Source organism: Bemisia tabaci, chromosome 3 (genome assembly GCF_918797505.1).
Source record: "Bemisia tabaci chromosome 3, PGI_BMITA_v3".
Lineage (NCBI taxonomy): Eukaryota > Metazoa > Arthropoda > Insecta > Hemiptera > Aleyrodidae > Bemisia > Bemisia tabaci.
The window spans coordinates 36,158,753-36,175,450 of NC_092795.1; the positions used below are offsets into that span (position 1 = coordinate 36,158,753).

The 16,698-nt window shown below is 39.9% G+C and overlaps 2 protein-coding genes across 2 annotated transcripts in view; one reads left to right on the forward strand and one right to left on the reverse strand.

Annotated features, from left to right (window-relative positions):
* Nucleotides 1–16,698, reverse strand: part of MCU (mitochondrial calcium uniporter) — a 389,493-nt gene that overhangs the window by 251,449 nt on the left and 121,346 nt on the right. The gene's annotated exons all lie outside the window — the stretch shown is intronic.
* Nucleotides 2,872–10,102, forward strand: LOC109043476 (uncharacterized). The gene is made up of 4 exons (XM_019060681.2): nucleotides 2,872–3,029; nucleotides 4,506–4,790; nucleotides 6,827–7,057; nucleotides 9,171–10,102. Exons 1-4 carry the CDS (start codon nucleotides 2,969–2,971, stop codon nucleotides 9,425–9,427), a joined length of 834 nt encoding a protein of 277 aa, XP_018916226.2. The 5' UTR covers nucleotides 2,872–2,968; the 3' UTR covers nucleotides 9,428–10,102.

Here is a 16,698-nt window from a genome sequence, read left to right on the forward strand (position 1 = left end):
TAAAAAATAACGGGGTAGGTAAAATTAACAACCGGTTGTAGGAAAACAAGTGATGCAGATGAAAAATAGAGAAGCTGAAAAAGATGAAACAGTTTAGCATGTTGATGTCTTTGAAATAGTGATGGTTCAATATTTAAGCCAAACAAGTGTTGTTTTGACATTGAAACTGCGTTTTTAAGTTACGTTTTTCCACAGTGCTCAATTAGAATATATGCACATCTTTGCAGAGACTCATGTTTCAATTTGAATCGACGAATGGTTTGCACGTACATTAACGATTTGTCAGCTGACACATTGTTATAAAGACATTAATAGCCTAGGATGCTGAAAGTCTCGAAATAAATAACTAACTAACTAACTATTTTCATTTTTACGAATCCTCCGAAGGTAGGTAAAGAGGCTTTGATGAAGAACCTTAACAGATCGGCTTTTTCTACGAAAACTATAAATTTATATTATAATATCAATAGGTGGCTGGTAAACAACATTGATCGTGGAGACTTTAGTTTATTTTACCATGAAATAATGTTTAGTCATTCTTTTTTGGGACATTCAGCATCTCAGACTATCGATGTCAGCATCTCAGACTATCAATGTCAAAATTTTTAAGTAACGGCTGAAACACGCTGACACGTACATATACATCTACACTAAAACAATTTAAATGGCAGATTTTGCATTCACAATTTTCTGTGATACTACAAAGCTGCTTGCTGGACATCATTTAACAGTTTCCTGTCGAAAGGAATTTTTTTCACGCGCAGACTGCAACACGCTTCATCAACTTTCCAAGATGAAGCGAAAGAGCTTTCCACTTTGAATACATCATTGCCCCAAAAGAGCAACAAAATTAAACAGTTAACAAGCTTATTTTATGAGTGGTATTTTCCACTAAACTGGCAACACTATTTTGAAATCATGTAAAGGGTGCTGATGATGCTGGAGGAGTAGTTAATTTGCATGTAAAAAAGTTCAGAAACTTCAGGTGCTTAGGTAAATATTTCCTTTGCGTGTTATCGCCGCTATATCCTGGCTGATTTGCCTCTCGCCCAGCGCTCTCGAAGTTCCGGACTAGCTACTTTCGCGATAGCAATAAATTAAAATGCGACAGTGAATTTTCACGGGAAAAAACCATCGCGCGAAGTGCAAAGTTTGGTGCCATCAATCTTTGTCTTTTTTCAGCTAGTTTAAAAACTTGAACTTTAAATGTATGACACGGCCATTTTATCCTGTTTGAGCAAATAAAAATGTACTACTTTACAGAAAATGTTTTGCAAACGAAGAAGTCACGATATAATTAATCAAAATATATTCATCGCCTAAATAATGAGTGGATAAACTAAGTGTCAACAACAAATTCACACTTATTATTGCGTCTCAATGAGACAGTCATGCAGATAGCAGACCTCATTCTCCTTTCTTTCTCCTGTCGGTACAGCCTTGAAGATATATGGGGGAAAAGTAGTAAAAGGTTGAAACTTCATGGAGATAAAATAAAAAAATCGAATAATGAACTTTCCATTTCCATTTCTGTTCAAGCTCCAGGGATATTTGTGGAAAAAGAAAACCCAAAGTGAACTGACCACTGAAGGAATGAGCACAGGGTCAAGCTGTCACCATACGTGTATTATCAAAAATTAATTGGTCCGTAGAATGGGTCATTCCGCCAACGGGGCGTAACAAATCTACCAGATTAAAACCTGGTAAAAATCTAACCTGTTAGGGGGCCGTGTCCCTGGGGGAGGGCGTTTTAGGAAAAAAAGTCATACCAAAAAAACGTGTTTTTTTTTTACCCTAAGAATCGACTCCTTCAATATTCGTACTTACTCCTCGGACATACTGTATTCTCATAAAATTATAGAACCATCCTCTTTATCCTATTATAAAAAATTCAATGAGAAAGCGAAGTGAACGGCCTTACTCCATCTCACTCGGCGCCAAATTGGGCAAAAATCCGATGAGATCCGCGAAAGCTCATCAATATTCCGATGGAGATCAGGTAACCCTGTCGGTAGAAACTTTATTAATCCCGTCCGATACGGTAGCTACGAAAGCAAGGCTCGAGCGGCTAATCTTGTATTGTGTCCGTTTTAGCTTTATCTCGAGGGTTGAAAGTTCGCCACCTGATTTCATGCGCTCGGCCGGCCCTGCCGTGATAGCGAAGAGAGCAATAGGTGCATGCAAGGATGGGCCTCGAGACACATAAAGGCATGTGCTAATCGTGGCTCATACAGAAATGGACTTGCTGCTCTCTTCGAAATCACGGCAGAGCCGGTCGCCCGAGGCCAAGGCACTCGCTTTGCATCCGGCTCTTGGTGGATCTTCCCATCAGACAATAGAAAAGTTCTGTTCGAACGAGAGATCGGAGGGGCTCCCTCTGATTTTTGGACCCTTCGAAGGACACAACAATGGTCCTAACATAATGGTGAAATTTCGGTATATCATTGACAGTAGACGGAGAGGACTTTTTCGACGATGATCGCACTCCCAAAAGCTCGACTCGGCAAAACTGCTGAAAGCTCGAAAGAAAGTTTTTGACAGTTGAACCGAATTTTAGGCTGCTGAGCTTTTCGGAGAGCGATATTTCCAAAAACAGTTTTAACGTGTAAGAAGACTAGATAATAAACCTCTAAGACTTGAGTATATACAGCATTTAAATATTCGTGTCTCTGAATCCAGGTTCTCTGCTTTATTGTCTTTCATTAAAAGTGGTTAAAGAAATAAAGAACGCAAGGGATGTTACTCAAAACTTCTAATAATTCCACTGAATGTAAGCTAAAGTTGAATTCCAAAGCGTGATGTTTGAATTAAAAACTTTTCTCCTGAGATCACTGTGCGTCCTACTGGTATTATGTCACGCTTATCATCAACTTTTATCAGCAGAATATTTACCCACACGCTGGCAGTACCGATGAAAAAGGCTTTCAGTTGATTTTAGTTCGTGAATAAGTAACATAGTGCTAACAAAATGATTCGACAACAAGTGATAGTTTTAAGTTTGGCGATCGTTTGTTCCTTCGCGTTTGTCGGTAAGAATTGTCATCGTGCTTCAAATTATCCGCATTTTAAGTTTTCTTGAGCAGCGAAGTGTCTTTGCTTTCAGTATAATATGGACGTATTTCTACCAAACAGACCTATGTGGAGGTGAGAAATGTGGGGTGTGCTCGTTAGTTTTCTTTGCGTAAGAGTGAATGGGAATAATAAAGCGCCAGTGACGTCAGCGGCAACGATCGATCGCCGGCACAACGAACAGGTCGTTGGAGGGACTCTTTAACTCATGAGCCCTGCCCACAACGCTCTCTTGCCATGCCCGCGGCTCATGAGTCCCGCATTCAGTTGCACATAGGTCTGTTTGATAGAATGCAATATCCCGCTTTTCCGATTCTTCAAAAGGAATCACGCCCACTTTTACATTGCTTCTTATGCAGCTTCCTAGAGCACACCCCATATTTCTCACCTCCACATAGGTCTGTTTGGTAGAAATACGTCCATATATTTGAGATGATTCTGCCACTAGGTTACGCATGATTACTGCTTAACAATATGAATTTAATACACTTGTGTTTGATTAGTAGCGTGAACACATTTCGTTAAAGTAGATTTAGAGATTAATTAATTAAGGTGTTATTTTGGTTGGTATAGATCTGATATAAAAAAAACAATTTAGTCTAATCATGCATAAATTCCAGGGATAATGTTGGGAGAAAAAAATTACAATTGCAAAAGGAAACCCTCTCGTTGATGGAATATAAATTAAAACTATGTGTAAAAGGATGAAAAAATAGTGCTAGGTCCTCACTATTCTACAGGGAAATCAAAACCCGAAAACATCAAAAATTATATATAAAGTCACAAAATGAGCTTTGATGAGTTTCAGTGCAAGACTGACGAGGACCTGAACAATCTAGACAAGACAAGACTATTAAAATTGTTATGAATAAAACTACACGAGGTCGCGAAAAATAGTGTTAGCTCTCCGGTTTGGCAAGTTCACGGTTGGAAGTCAGATCCGTTTACAGTGCTCAACACCGTAGAACACAATTGCGTCTTTGAAAAAAAGATGCGCTGAATGAAAATTTGAGCACGAGACACTCAAACTTAGAATCAACTGATGGGAATCATTTAATTTTTTATACGAACAATTATGTACTACTCAGCAGATTTGTTGCATCTATACCTACTTCCCAGTCTTCATTTTACGATATAAATCTATTACTCGGTTCTGAAGTTGAAGGTCCTAGAAGTCTTAGACTCTGAAATTTACGCTTTGCACAGACAAAAGTTGTCTGAAGATGGAAGGAAAAGTTCTGAATGTTAAATGAGCGATTGCCGATGGTGATGTTAATCTATAGCGAGTAGGTAATACCAAGGCGAATGAAATCTCGTACTCGGCAAGTTTCAAGTCATGAGACTCGCGAAGCCATCATGACCAAGAGACCTCATTTCACCGTAAACGTATTTGAGTAGACTTCATTGCTAACTACGACTTTATCGTTGTTTTCCAGCTGGTAAGGATACGCGCGAAAGTTCCCCGCAGGGAAATGGAGACAATCAGGAAACTGGACCGGGGAGTCCGGTGTTACAGTTGCTATCGCAGATGATGAGCCCGAACGCCAAAAGCGCCAGCCTGAAGGAGCTTCAGAAGAGGGTCGAGTCGGACAGGACGCACATCCAAAAGATCCCTCCGAGGAATAGGGAGAAGCAAGAACTCGAGGAGAAGAAGAAGGAACTTGAAGAGAAAGAGCGGGAGTTGGAGGAAAATTTCGTCGTGTCACCCGACTTCGATAAATGTAAGTATGCATACAATCGTGAACTGAGCGGAGCGTGTTATGCCAAACGGAACCAGTGGCGTGGCGTGAATTGCGATGTATCGATTGTTCCGCCATTTAAACTATGGTAAAGAATCGAGTATTAAGAGGCACTGGAAAAAAAAAAAAAACACATTGGATCTAGAGTCCAGACTCTTAAAAACATCGACAAGAAAAAGTACTCTTGATTCAATCAGAATCTAGCTTAAATCAAGAACCATGCCTCTTAGTTTAAGCGGATTTCGTTTTGATTCAAGCAAAAATCCGATTGAATCAAGAGTATTTTTTCTTGTCAATGTTTTCAAGAGTCTGGATTCTAGATCCAATGTAATTTTTTCCCCAGTGTGTTCGCTACGAACACCCTGTTTATCAATCCTTTTCCATAGGTTTAAATGGCATAACAATCGATATATCGCAAAGCACGTCATGCCACTGAAAGGAATTATGTCTCACGCAAACCGTATAAACATAGTTCCTTACAGCATAAGCAAGTCCATACTATTCTGTTGAGACGACTGAGTAACTGGATAATCGAGGTTGTAATATTAACGCATGGAGAAGCTGCTAACTTCGCATGAGGCAAAAATAGATGATATCGGGTGTAATCGAGAATTTATTTCTTTTCGAAGACGTCTGAGAGCAGGCGCAGTTAAATTCGTCTTCTTTTCATAAAAAAAAATCGACAGCATGATACAAATCACTACATGGACAATGAACTACTTAAAACAGATTTTTTCGGACAAAATAAACGATGAGATAATTTGATTTGACACACCGCCCTAACAGAAACCGTGAGGCAATTCTTGTACAAAGCTGTAATTTATATTTTCATTTTTGCATGGCTGCTTTGAGTGGCCATTAATCTCTCAAACCCGGTATAAAATCATCCGTTGGTACCCATCAGAGACAGATTATTGGATACTTAATCTTAAGGATGTTGTATTGAATTCCAGGGGGTTAACACACATTTTTTTGGTTGAATGAACAATTATTTGCGTTGTCATTTAGTTATAATGCAAAAAATGCAGCTGCTTATCAGTAAAGAAACGGGCAGTTAAGCCGTAAATATGCAATGCACATACATACGGAAGTGTGAAAACTGGATGAAATGCTACTGCCTCTGCACAAACGCTTACCTGAAACAAAAGAAGAAACATGTTTTAAATGAATTGATGTACGAATGAGGGCGATGAATGATTCGGAGAAAAACTGACAAAATGACGCTATAATATTACGTCAAGGACAAAACTCTCAATGTTTTATTACGTACTGAATACAATTTCTTTCGCCGCCGAAAATTCGGCTATTTGTCTGGCAGCATAACGTCCGTCATAAACGGTAGTATCCGCGTACATTCAATTGAACTTATCTGAAGAATATTTCAGTCTTTCGTGACGACTAGAACACGAGTCAAAGGGCAAAAATACAAGAGAATTCAAGGCGAAGCAGATAAGACACGGGAAACACGCTCATGACCGGAGAGAAAGAGCGAAACGGGTAATAAATTGATGATGCAGTAGTTATTCCGTATGATCGTTACTTCGTATTTTTTCTGATAAAATCGTGGTCAGAAAAACTAGTCTACGAAGTTCGAACCGGACAACAGTAGACGATTCTTCCTTCAGAGAGTCATTGGAGTTCAACAGTGGCGTGGCGTGAATTGCGATACATCGATTGTTAAGTCATTTAAACCTATAGAAAAGGATCGATAAACAGGTTGTTCGCAGCGAACACCTTAATAATCGATTCTTTACCATAGGTTTAAATGGAATAACAATCGATATATAGCAATTCACGCCACGCCACTGGAGTTCAATAACTGCGAATTTCCCATGATGAATAATCCAGACAATGACATTTGGATACTTCCAAAATGCCCCTCCCCCTCCCCTTCCCTCTCCCAATAGTTTGAGAAGTTGAAATCTATCGATCGAGGCGACAACGTATTTCGCCAAGCTGAGGGATCCGTCTTGGGAACCATTGGAATCAATCTTACTCAGTGCCTGCTTCGGTTTCAGATGCTTACAAGAGCCCAAAACGGTCGTCTGTGACATACAGCATTGACGCAACATGCCAACTGGCGACATGCTACGAGGACGGAAGACCCTTCCTTAGAATTCACAACTACTGCTACAAAGGTATCAGCGATCTGCAAGCTGCCTGTGAGGAGCGCTACCTATCGGCTAGAAATCGTAGAGCTGGCAAGGAGATGTCGGCACCAAGTTCAACACAGATGCCAACACATAGTAGTGAGTAATGCTACATGTTAAAGTTAGTTAGCGTTTATAGGTGGATTGCATTTTGCAAAAAGGAACCACTAGCATTGCAATGTTGCTAAGATTGTGCAACTTCTTTGTCTTGGAGGAAAAACCCGATTATCCCTTAATAGTTTCTATTTTACTCGCTAAAAACTGTAAATTTATGACAAAAATTACCGTCTAAATTTCATAGTTTTTCATAATTTCCGCAATTTTATTGCAAAGGATGAAGTTGCACAATCTTAGCATCATTGCAATGCTAGTGGTTCCTTTTTGCAATATGCAATCCAAGTTACGTAACGCCCTTCTTTGGCATTTTTGACCCCCTTGTAACGTTTATAAACGTTTAAAACGTTAGTTTAAAAACGTGTTTAACGGGAAAACAAGATGGCGTGACGCTCTGCTCGACTTTCCCTCCCCCTCCAGAGCATTGTGTAATTTATGAACGGCCCCTGAGCAGAGCAAGAGCAGTATGCCTCGAGGGAAGGGTGAGGGGGGGGGGACAAAATAACATCAATGACGCTCTTGCCTATTTGGATTACATTTTGCAATAAGGAACCACTATTTCTGACCCATTTTAGAAACAGCATACATGCCATTTGTTTCCATATGTAGATATGTGCTCTTATGGGAGAGCCATGGTTCCTTATTGCACAAAGTAATCCATTTTATCTGGGGCCCGAGACGAAACCAGATCCATTATGTCCCATGTCATAGAATCAATAGACTCCACCAACAGAGGCGAAAGTTCCGTAAGAATCACTGTTCAGATTTTTCTTCCCGGGGTAGGTTTTTTAGATTTTTGATCCATTGAAATTCGGACACAATCGAGTAATCGATTAATCGACGTATAAGACTTGGAGCACGTATAAAAACTGTTGCTTCATTAATAATTACCCTAAAGTTCGATGAGATGAGCCTGAAATGAGCTCGGATTTGGGAAAATTGCTCATTCGAAGTATTCTTCAGTCCAGATGCATTTCCACGGAAACGGACCGTCTGAAGTATGCGATAGGTCCCGATATTTTTGCTGGGATAAAACGGGTGAACCATAGATCTTCGGTGTAGTGAATTGATCGGAAGAAGCGATCGTGCTTACGCATTCAATCGCTTAAAGGAGCTGCGGTTAAGTGCTCATGCCAGAGGTAGGTCAAAATAATGGTTTCATCTAGAGCTGGATACAGATTCAGCACCGGAGCTGCCCGGATTGGTGCAGGGCTAATACCTACCCAAAATCTAGGCGATGCCACTGCAGGTCAGGTGCCAGCTCATAAAGTTTCATGTCTCTATGGAATACATGCAGTATGCATCTGAACGAACGAAAGGCTTTAAGAGCCCTATTGATAATGCTTTCTTCTTGTAATCTTTTTGAGACTTCAGATTATAAAATGATACAGAACAAGTAATTTGAAACCATGCGCAGAAAATCGGTCATTCGGCCAGAGTTGGGTTTAATGAGACTACTTTTTGCAACAGGTAACTGCTATTTCTGGCTTCTTTTACAAACCATGTTAATGCAATTAATTCCCCAATGCTAGCCAGGTGATTTTGCAATTGATTCAGAGATGGCGCTTCCTCATAGCTGAATGATGTCTAAAGTAGGCTGTTTCGCGGATAGTAAGAGCCACTGTTTCTGACTTTTCCATGAAACGTCTACCAGCACACAGAAACTAATTGCATAAACGAATGGCATTGCTAAAAAAAAAAGCTCCTGAAGGATGCATGGGTCTCGGTTCGACGCAACTGTGTTTTGGGAAACGGCGTGGCGGCTTGCGAGATCTCGTAAGAGCTCATGTCCCTTATTGAGGAACGTTCTACCTATAGGAGATTTAAGTCTTGCAATGAGAAACCATGAGTTGAACATCGATGGATCACCGCATGAAACAATGACTTGTTGTTGAGCGTCCTTGCGCTCCGCAGTTTCCCAACACGCAATCGTTACCGACTTATCCTCTTCCAACGTTTTCTGGTTCCTTCTGGTGTCATGGCATCCAAATATTCTTCCTAAAATCAGTCTAAAATAGAGCTCCCTCATTGCACAATGTAGTCCGATCAATATGAATTCGTTCCCACTTTAATCACTTCAAAAACGCATTTGTTTCAGGAGAAACCTGCTCTATCGATGGAGAAACGTGGAAAGATAACTGCAACACATGCGTCTGTTTGGCGGTGCTTATACCCGCCTGCACGCGCATGAAGTGCCCCGAAGAAGTGCATCCGAATATCCCGCCCTCCCAAGGCTTCCAACCAAATGGCCAAAAACCGAACTTGATGTACAATAATCAGAAGCCGGAAGGCTTGCTCCCTATGCAAAATGGCTCTAAAGATGAGCGACCTGCCAAGCACATCAAAAACGTTTAACAGATACCGTTCAAGGCACGTTACCAAGGAGGAAGCTTCTACCGAGCACCTATCTCAGACTTTAATGTAGAGGTGTTCAGGGTCTCTGTATTTACCTTTTAGCCATTTTGTTCGCTTCAAGGTTGAGCGGAAATGTTAAAACATCAAACTCTCCATGAGCAACCGACAAAGAAAAGAGAAGAAAAGTAGGATATTTAATTGCTTGATTTGGTTTCACAATGGTCGCGATTTTTATGGATTTTAATATGCCCTATTAACCTGTAAATTACCAAATATAGGTAAACCTAACCTTAATGAAAACCTAGAAACCCGTTTTTTCTAGTTGACCTAGAAATTTGCATTCATGAGTAAAAAAGACGCCGCTCTTAGGTGATACACAAGATGGATTTAGATTGGATGTCAATGAATACGGATTAGACACGCTTACTTTTATAAAATTTTCCCTGATGATTTGGATTAGATTGTAAATACAGCGTAAGTGCTGCGTACCTTGCAGACGAAAGACTCAGTTTATCATTGTAGATTCTTTTCACTGTTAATTTATTTATACACCTATAAGATGAACAAATGTACTTTAACTTTAGTGTTAACAGTCATTTTTTATTGCGACAAAGAATATGATTCTGATTATTTTTCCAAACTTTCAAAATTAAAAGCAGAATGTTTTGTATGCCATTGCCTGGTGAATAATTCTTGTCATAGCTGAGAAAAGTGTTCTTCAGCGGGAATAAAATGCGATGACCTACAGACGCTAACAAGCAATTTTCAGTAATTAGTATCGTAAACGGAATATTTGAATATCTGAAAATCAGACAACATATGAAGAAGTGTGCCTATGTACCCAATATCCATTTTACAAGTAAATATATACTGCATGATATGAGCTCTTTATAACTATGTAAAAATTATTGATTAAAAAAAAGATGCGGATGAAAAAGGCTGAAATAAGGAGAATTAGCACTCTGTCTAGGACAAAGTTCTCAAAAAGTTTACATCATGATTTAGTTAGGACATTTAGTCCCTAAGAGTAAAAGTCGGACTCATTTACAAGAATCCATTTAGCTCAATCACTGGAAATTGCCTGTTACAGGCGAAGGGTATGTTTACGACCATTGCAAAAAAAGTGTGTAAGGAACAACATGCTGACTATTCATTGCCATACCGAAAAACAGGGTTTTTTCTGAATGCATGAGTTCTGACATTTGGTTTCCTTTTTGACGAACGCAGTTCAAGTAATTTCGAAACGTTCATACCTTGCGATGCGAACGACAAGCGTGCTTATTTCCTTAGAAAAAGAATTGAGCATTTTCCGTAGCACATCCCAGATTTACCAGCAGATTCCCATACCTTGAATGTATTGCATTCTGGCATTAAACGACAAAAGATTACCCTCCCTGTGTTCTCAACTTCGTAAAGGGAATAGAAACGTTACGTCGTTACAGTATACCTAGAAAAGCTTCAACACTCAGAATCAGTTTGTAGCGTTATCTTTGGAAATGAATGAAATGTTATTTTGAGTGCGTCTTAAAAAGCTCATACCTCATACTTCATTTTCTTCAAAATACGTGTATTCCACTTCCGTTGAAAATAATACAATGAGCCAATACACCCAGTCCAACGAGAGGAGTAATCTTTCAACCTCCTGTTCTAGATTCCCGCGAAAATAAAATGAAATTTCTGCAGCTCTCTGAATCGATTTTCAAATTGATCAACGGTGTTCGGCTCTATGTTTCTTTCGAAGGAGAAGCGTGCACTCTCCCCTTCCCTCACTTAAAAAGGTCTGCCAATAGTACTTAAAAGTCCACGATGAGTCTGACACACATTTTTTTTTTAAAATAACACTCTGTGCACGAATTGCCCAGTAAAGAAGCCAATTGAATAGGGTGACACTAGTCATTGAGTGCTACTGAGTGGGGGAGGGGGGGGGGGCAGGGGTGTGATAAAATGCCGAATGGGGAGCAATAAGCGCTCTTGTAACACTTCACACGCAATTAATTCCCCTTAACCTAGAACTGATGCCGCGCGCAGGGACTGGAACTTGGTCCGGTGCCAGCTACTGTAAGATCTCGGTCTTCTCGGAGACAACTGAATGGAAATAAAGAAGTTAACAGTGTTCAGTACGACTAGAGATTAACATGAGGGCAGAATATTATTTAATTGATTTTTTTAGGGGTACACGGAGAAAAAAACCTCGTGCGTGGGACCCGAAGTTTAGGTCATATGGATCTCTGAAGTTTTCGGATTGAGCATCTGAACACTTTATTAGGTCTAGATGTCGAGGTTCGGATCACCCACCTGAGACTCCAGTTCTTACAACTGAAGTACTTCAGATGTGAGAACCGAAGTTTTTCGGATGTGAAAACCGAAGTACTTCAGATGTAAGAACTGAAGTTTCACATGTGTGATCCAAACCTCAGCAGCTGAAAAACTGTACAACGGTACTGAGCGTATCCCTTTCTTTGCACATATTGAATAAATGGTCGTAAAGTATCAATGAACAAATAAAACTCCACGTGTTGAGAGCACAAATTTCCGAAAAATGATGGTCGAGAGTAGAGCCCCTTTATACTGAGAGTCAAGACAACAACCCCTCATGGAGTAACAAACGGGAATAAAGATTACAGAAATTGAACGTTTTTCGTAATCTTTGATCGGCCCATTCTCAAATTCCTTTCTCCGTTCCTTCTCTCATTCTGTTTGTTCCTTGCCGAACCTGCAATTCTTCGGTCCATTCCAGATTAAAATCTTTGCAGTTGGTGAAAATGTAATCTTTATTCCCGTTTGTGACACTGTGAAGGCCTAAAATACGGGAACCAATCAGAAATGGATTCACATTGTCTTGACATAAAGGGACTCTAGTCGAGAGGACTTTCACCGATATGTCGAACAGAGAGGGTCGGTTGAAAATGGAAAAAACGACAGAATACATACATACAAATATGGCCGGATCCCGAGACTGCTTCATGCACGTTGAAATTATTTTACATGCAACAATGTAATTCGATTCAAAAACACGGTATGGAACGAGGAAACATGGGACGCCCCCGAATTATATTATCCAGTGTGTCGTGCACGATTCCTGAGGGATCAAAGGATCAGCCTGGAACATAATGGACAACTGGACGTATTTTTGCTAAAAGCAACTATGAGCATCAGGTTTGCGCGCAACATAGTGCCTTTCAGCATAAATACGTCCAACTATAGAGAGGTCACCAACGCAGCCTGCAGTGACACGCAATGCTAACCTCTTGAGTGTCAGGGGCTGCCTTTAAGAGAGGGTTGACACGCAAACTTCCTCGGTAACCCAAAGGACGCTCTTTAAGTTTAGAGAGTGCGCTGTACGTAGGACTTATTTTCAAAGTGAGGAGCTTTTCCGAGAAAATTTTCGGGGAGTAAAACTGATGATGTGGTTGACTCGGAAAAAGGACCAGCACGGTATCATTATGCTACAGCGTCTTGTTCCTCACCCTGTAGCTTGAATTAGACTAGCTAATAACAGATAAGAACTGAACCACACCAGCTATTGTCGAAAACTGGGCGATTTAATTTTTCACAAGAGAAAGTTTGTGCGGATTTTTTGAAAAAAAATTAAGGAATTTGTTTCGTGCTGCGCAGAAAATTCCCTATTGGCAAACATAAAATTCGCACGACCGGTATGTAGAAAATTGGTGACTTAATTCCCTTCTGGTAAACGCGGCCTGATTACGACCGAGAAGTCGAAGTCTGGGTTTATGAAAAATTAGCAAAAATAAAAGCTACATTATATGCTTAAGCTGAATCACCCAAGATTCAAAGGTTGCGATATTTCAGGTAAACATTCTTTACGTCGAGCCGGTGGAATTTAAACGTACAATTAAGTTGGTTTCATTCATTTAATTTTTCAGTCTTGGCCGTAAGAATTCAATGACTTTCAGGTGCATCAAGAAACAATTAAGTTATGCGAGAATACTCGCAACCTACGAAGCCCGCCAAGACAAATTATTTCATTCTACATTCCGCTTGGAATGAGAACTTAAAAGCACTCGGAAAGTTCGATGGATGGTAAGTAAATGCCAACGAAATTCATTTAACAAACAACAGAGAGGTTCAAAAGACGGACGAAGCAGTGGGGGTGGGAGATTTTCGTGAACCTGCCGCATACCGGCATACTATAGCACTTGGAATATCTGCAGATGGCACGTACGCCATTTTGGATAATGGCGGGATTCTGGAAAAATTCGAAGGGAGGGGGGATTTTCCATCAAGTGGAAAATCGAACATCCACAGTTCCTTACGGCTGATACGTTCTCGAGCTGTTTCGCGGTTAAAGCGTTTATACTATTAACGCGGGAAATTTTTGGAAAATTCATTATCATTTCGCATCCCTATCGATACTGAATGAGATCATCGAGCGAATAATTATCAATTTATTTGACAGTTATGTAAGAGATACACGTTGCCGAAACCACCAAATAATAGGGCAATTTTATTGTTAGTTGATTGAGAGTTCATCGACAACGTTACGTTGGATGATTGCTAATAGGTGACGACCTGCAGCGAAATAGCTTGTGAAAGATGACCCTCTACTTGTATTTAAGGATGCATTATTTGCTTTCGCAGCCGCTTCCCTCGTTATAATGAAACAAAAAACTCAGAAAAATACGATATTTTGTATTCAAAATGATGGTTCATTGGTTTGAGAAACATTCTGGGACCGATAGTTACATACCTACAAAAAAAGTAACTCTTTGATCTCATCATAGAGTAGACCTCATGTAAAATAGACATATTTTTTACGCATTTTGTTTTTTATTGTGTTATTATAAGTGTTTGTTGTGTGTGCCCCTGGAAAAGCAACCCTGTAAAATATGATTCATAAAACTTTTCATGGTCATATCATGATAGCCGCGCAAAACGCATGATCATCAATTGGTTTCCATGAAGTTGCGTGGAAGTCAAAGCATTTCCGTGCAACTTGCATGGAAATGATTTTGGTCATTTTTATACCTACAGGTAACGAAGACCGCCTATGTGGAGCGGTAGGGAAAAACTGGTGAAGAAAATAAGCTTGACAAGCAAACCTCTTGAGAAGCAAGACAGAACCAAACTACGAAAGAAAATAAGTGAGAATGGCAGGGAAAACGATATCCTCAATGGTCAAAAAGTTAATGCCAAAAATGATCAAGTAGGTATATGCCAGCCGTGATAAGGAATTAGCTGCCAAAAATGATAAAGAAATGCCCGAGAGCAATGATTGAGATGATAAGGAGCTGGCTTTCATGCATGATTTTGGCGTAGAATTGATCGTAATTGACCACTAGACAAGAGACGAATTTCAGCATTCTGATACGTGTTTCGTAACTAAAATTTCACGTAAAGCACGATGCGCACAACAAAAATTACCGCAATTAACTCCGTACGAAGATATTTAATGATTCTTGATATTGAAACCACGTGAATTCAAACCACCCGCTCATGAAAACTCAATGCTCTGCGTGATTCACATCGCGCGCTGAACGTCATCATGACAGTCTCTGCGATATAAAAATCTGGCAACCTCGATCTTGACGCTTTGGCTCAGCGATAGCAAATTGCTAATAGTTAGAACAACACATGGTCGGAAATGAACATGGCTCGATTGAGAAGCTTGCTGAAACCGTTGTAGTGCGCAATTTGACTCACGTAGAGCTTTGAGTTTCCTGTCAGCGGGCAGTTCAAATTCCTCGTAACCGATGTGAAATAAAAACGTTAATATCTTCGTTAGGAGTTGGTTTCAGTAATTTCCGTTAAGTGTGAATCGTGAACATGTATCAGATTGCTTAAATTCGTACCCTGTCTAGTGGTCCATTTCCGTCTCAATTAATTTTCTTTGCGCGGCTGATTTCCATGCAAAAAGAGCATTTTTAACAAAGACCCGAGATCTGCAAAACCTCCAGAATTGAAGATGTTATCGAGTTTAGCAGACGGTAAATCATGTTCCGTGGAATGTCCTTACGCTTATTTCTTTGTACACCTAATAGAAACAATTGCATTTTCAACCATAAACTTGACGGAAATAATTGGTACTTCCTTCAAAACCGGTGAGAATCTCAACCCACGCAATAACCTAAAATGTCGAGCGAACTGGAATTATTTTCCCTTAAGGCCTAGATACACACGGCGATTAATCGCCGCGATTGAAAAACGGAAGCCAATGGAGAGCCTTGATTTCGATCCATTGACGTCGATATATCGAAATCAAGGCTCGCCATTGGCTTTCGTCTTTCAATCGCGGCGATTAATCGCCGTGTCTATCTAGGCCTTTGATGTACTTGCGATGAAAATGGATAAGTTCATTTTACCAGGCCGATGAGTGGAAAACTTGACAAGCCAGAGAACTGGGCATTCCTCGACATTTTCCTGGTGAAAACGGAAGGCCGGTAAAACGGAATCCGATCCTAGTATTTTAGGGATAATCGTTGCTTCCTGGTTTCCGCTCTCGCTTCGACACGGAACAATTTGCGACCGGGTGCCGATCACCTCCCACCCGCTCCCACTTTTCACCCTGCCGCCGGCTTGTAAAGCGCATCCGTTGGGAGAAATATCATCAGCCCCGCGAAATTGCAGGAAAAAAGAGAGCCAACTTGTCGGGTTGAACGCGACAAATATCTAATACGATTTTCATGCCATCAAACATTATCTCCTCCATGGAGAGTAAATAATGCTCTTCTTTATTCGCTTTAGTATTTAAAATGAGAATTACAGTTTCCCATCATTGTCTGATGATGTAGGTGCTTGAAAAATTGATTTAAAAAAATATCAAATTCTAACAGTGCCAGCCATTATTGCATGGAACCATCTGAAATTACTACAAACATTTATAAACAATGAAGAGGAACATGCGCAACATAGTTACGACACCAGAAGGAGTAAACTGAGTAAAATAATAAGAGAGAGCGAATACATAAGACATTTAAACAAATATTTTGACAAGCTACCAAACAACTTGAAGCAAACCTTAGAAGAGCCATCCTGTATTAAAAAAAACTAAATTATTTTTAATAACGAAATGTTCATGTTGAATAAATGGATTTTTAGTTAGTTACACGGAAAAAAAATGATTGCTAAAGTAGCAAAAGCCATAGTGCAAAATTTGCAAATAGGAAATTTTGCTAGTATTACTCCGTGCGATGTAATTCTAGCAAAAACATTTGCTATACTTAGAAATAAGAATAGCTGGACTTGCGAATGTTATTTTAACTGAAATTGCAATTTTAGTTTTTGCTGTTTTTGCAATTTTTCAGCAGAAACAG

What these genes read in the sequence shown, in the direction of transcription:
- LOC109043476 (XM_019060681.2), top strand. Translation starts at nt 2,969, where the DNA reads ATGATTCGACAACAAGTGATAGTTTTAAGTTTGGCGATCGTTTGTTCC. An exon ending in TTGTTCCTTCGCGTTTGTCG is followed by an intron (nt 3,030 to 4,505) that starts GTAAGAATTGTC and finishes GTTGTTTTCCAG; the next exon opens with CTGGTAAGGATACGCGCGAA. An exon ending in ACAGATGCCAACACATAGTA is followed by an intron (nt 7,058 to 9,170) that starts GTGAGTAATGCT and finishes CATTTGTTTCAG; the next exon opens with GAGAAACCTGCTCTATCGAT.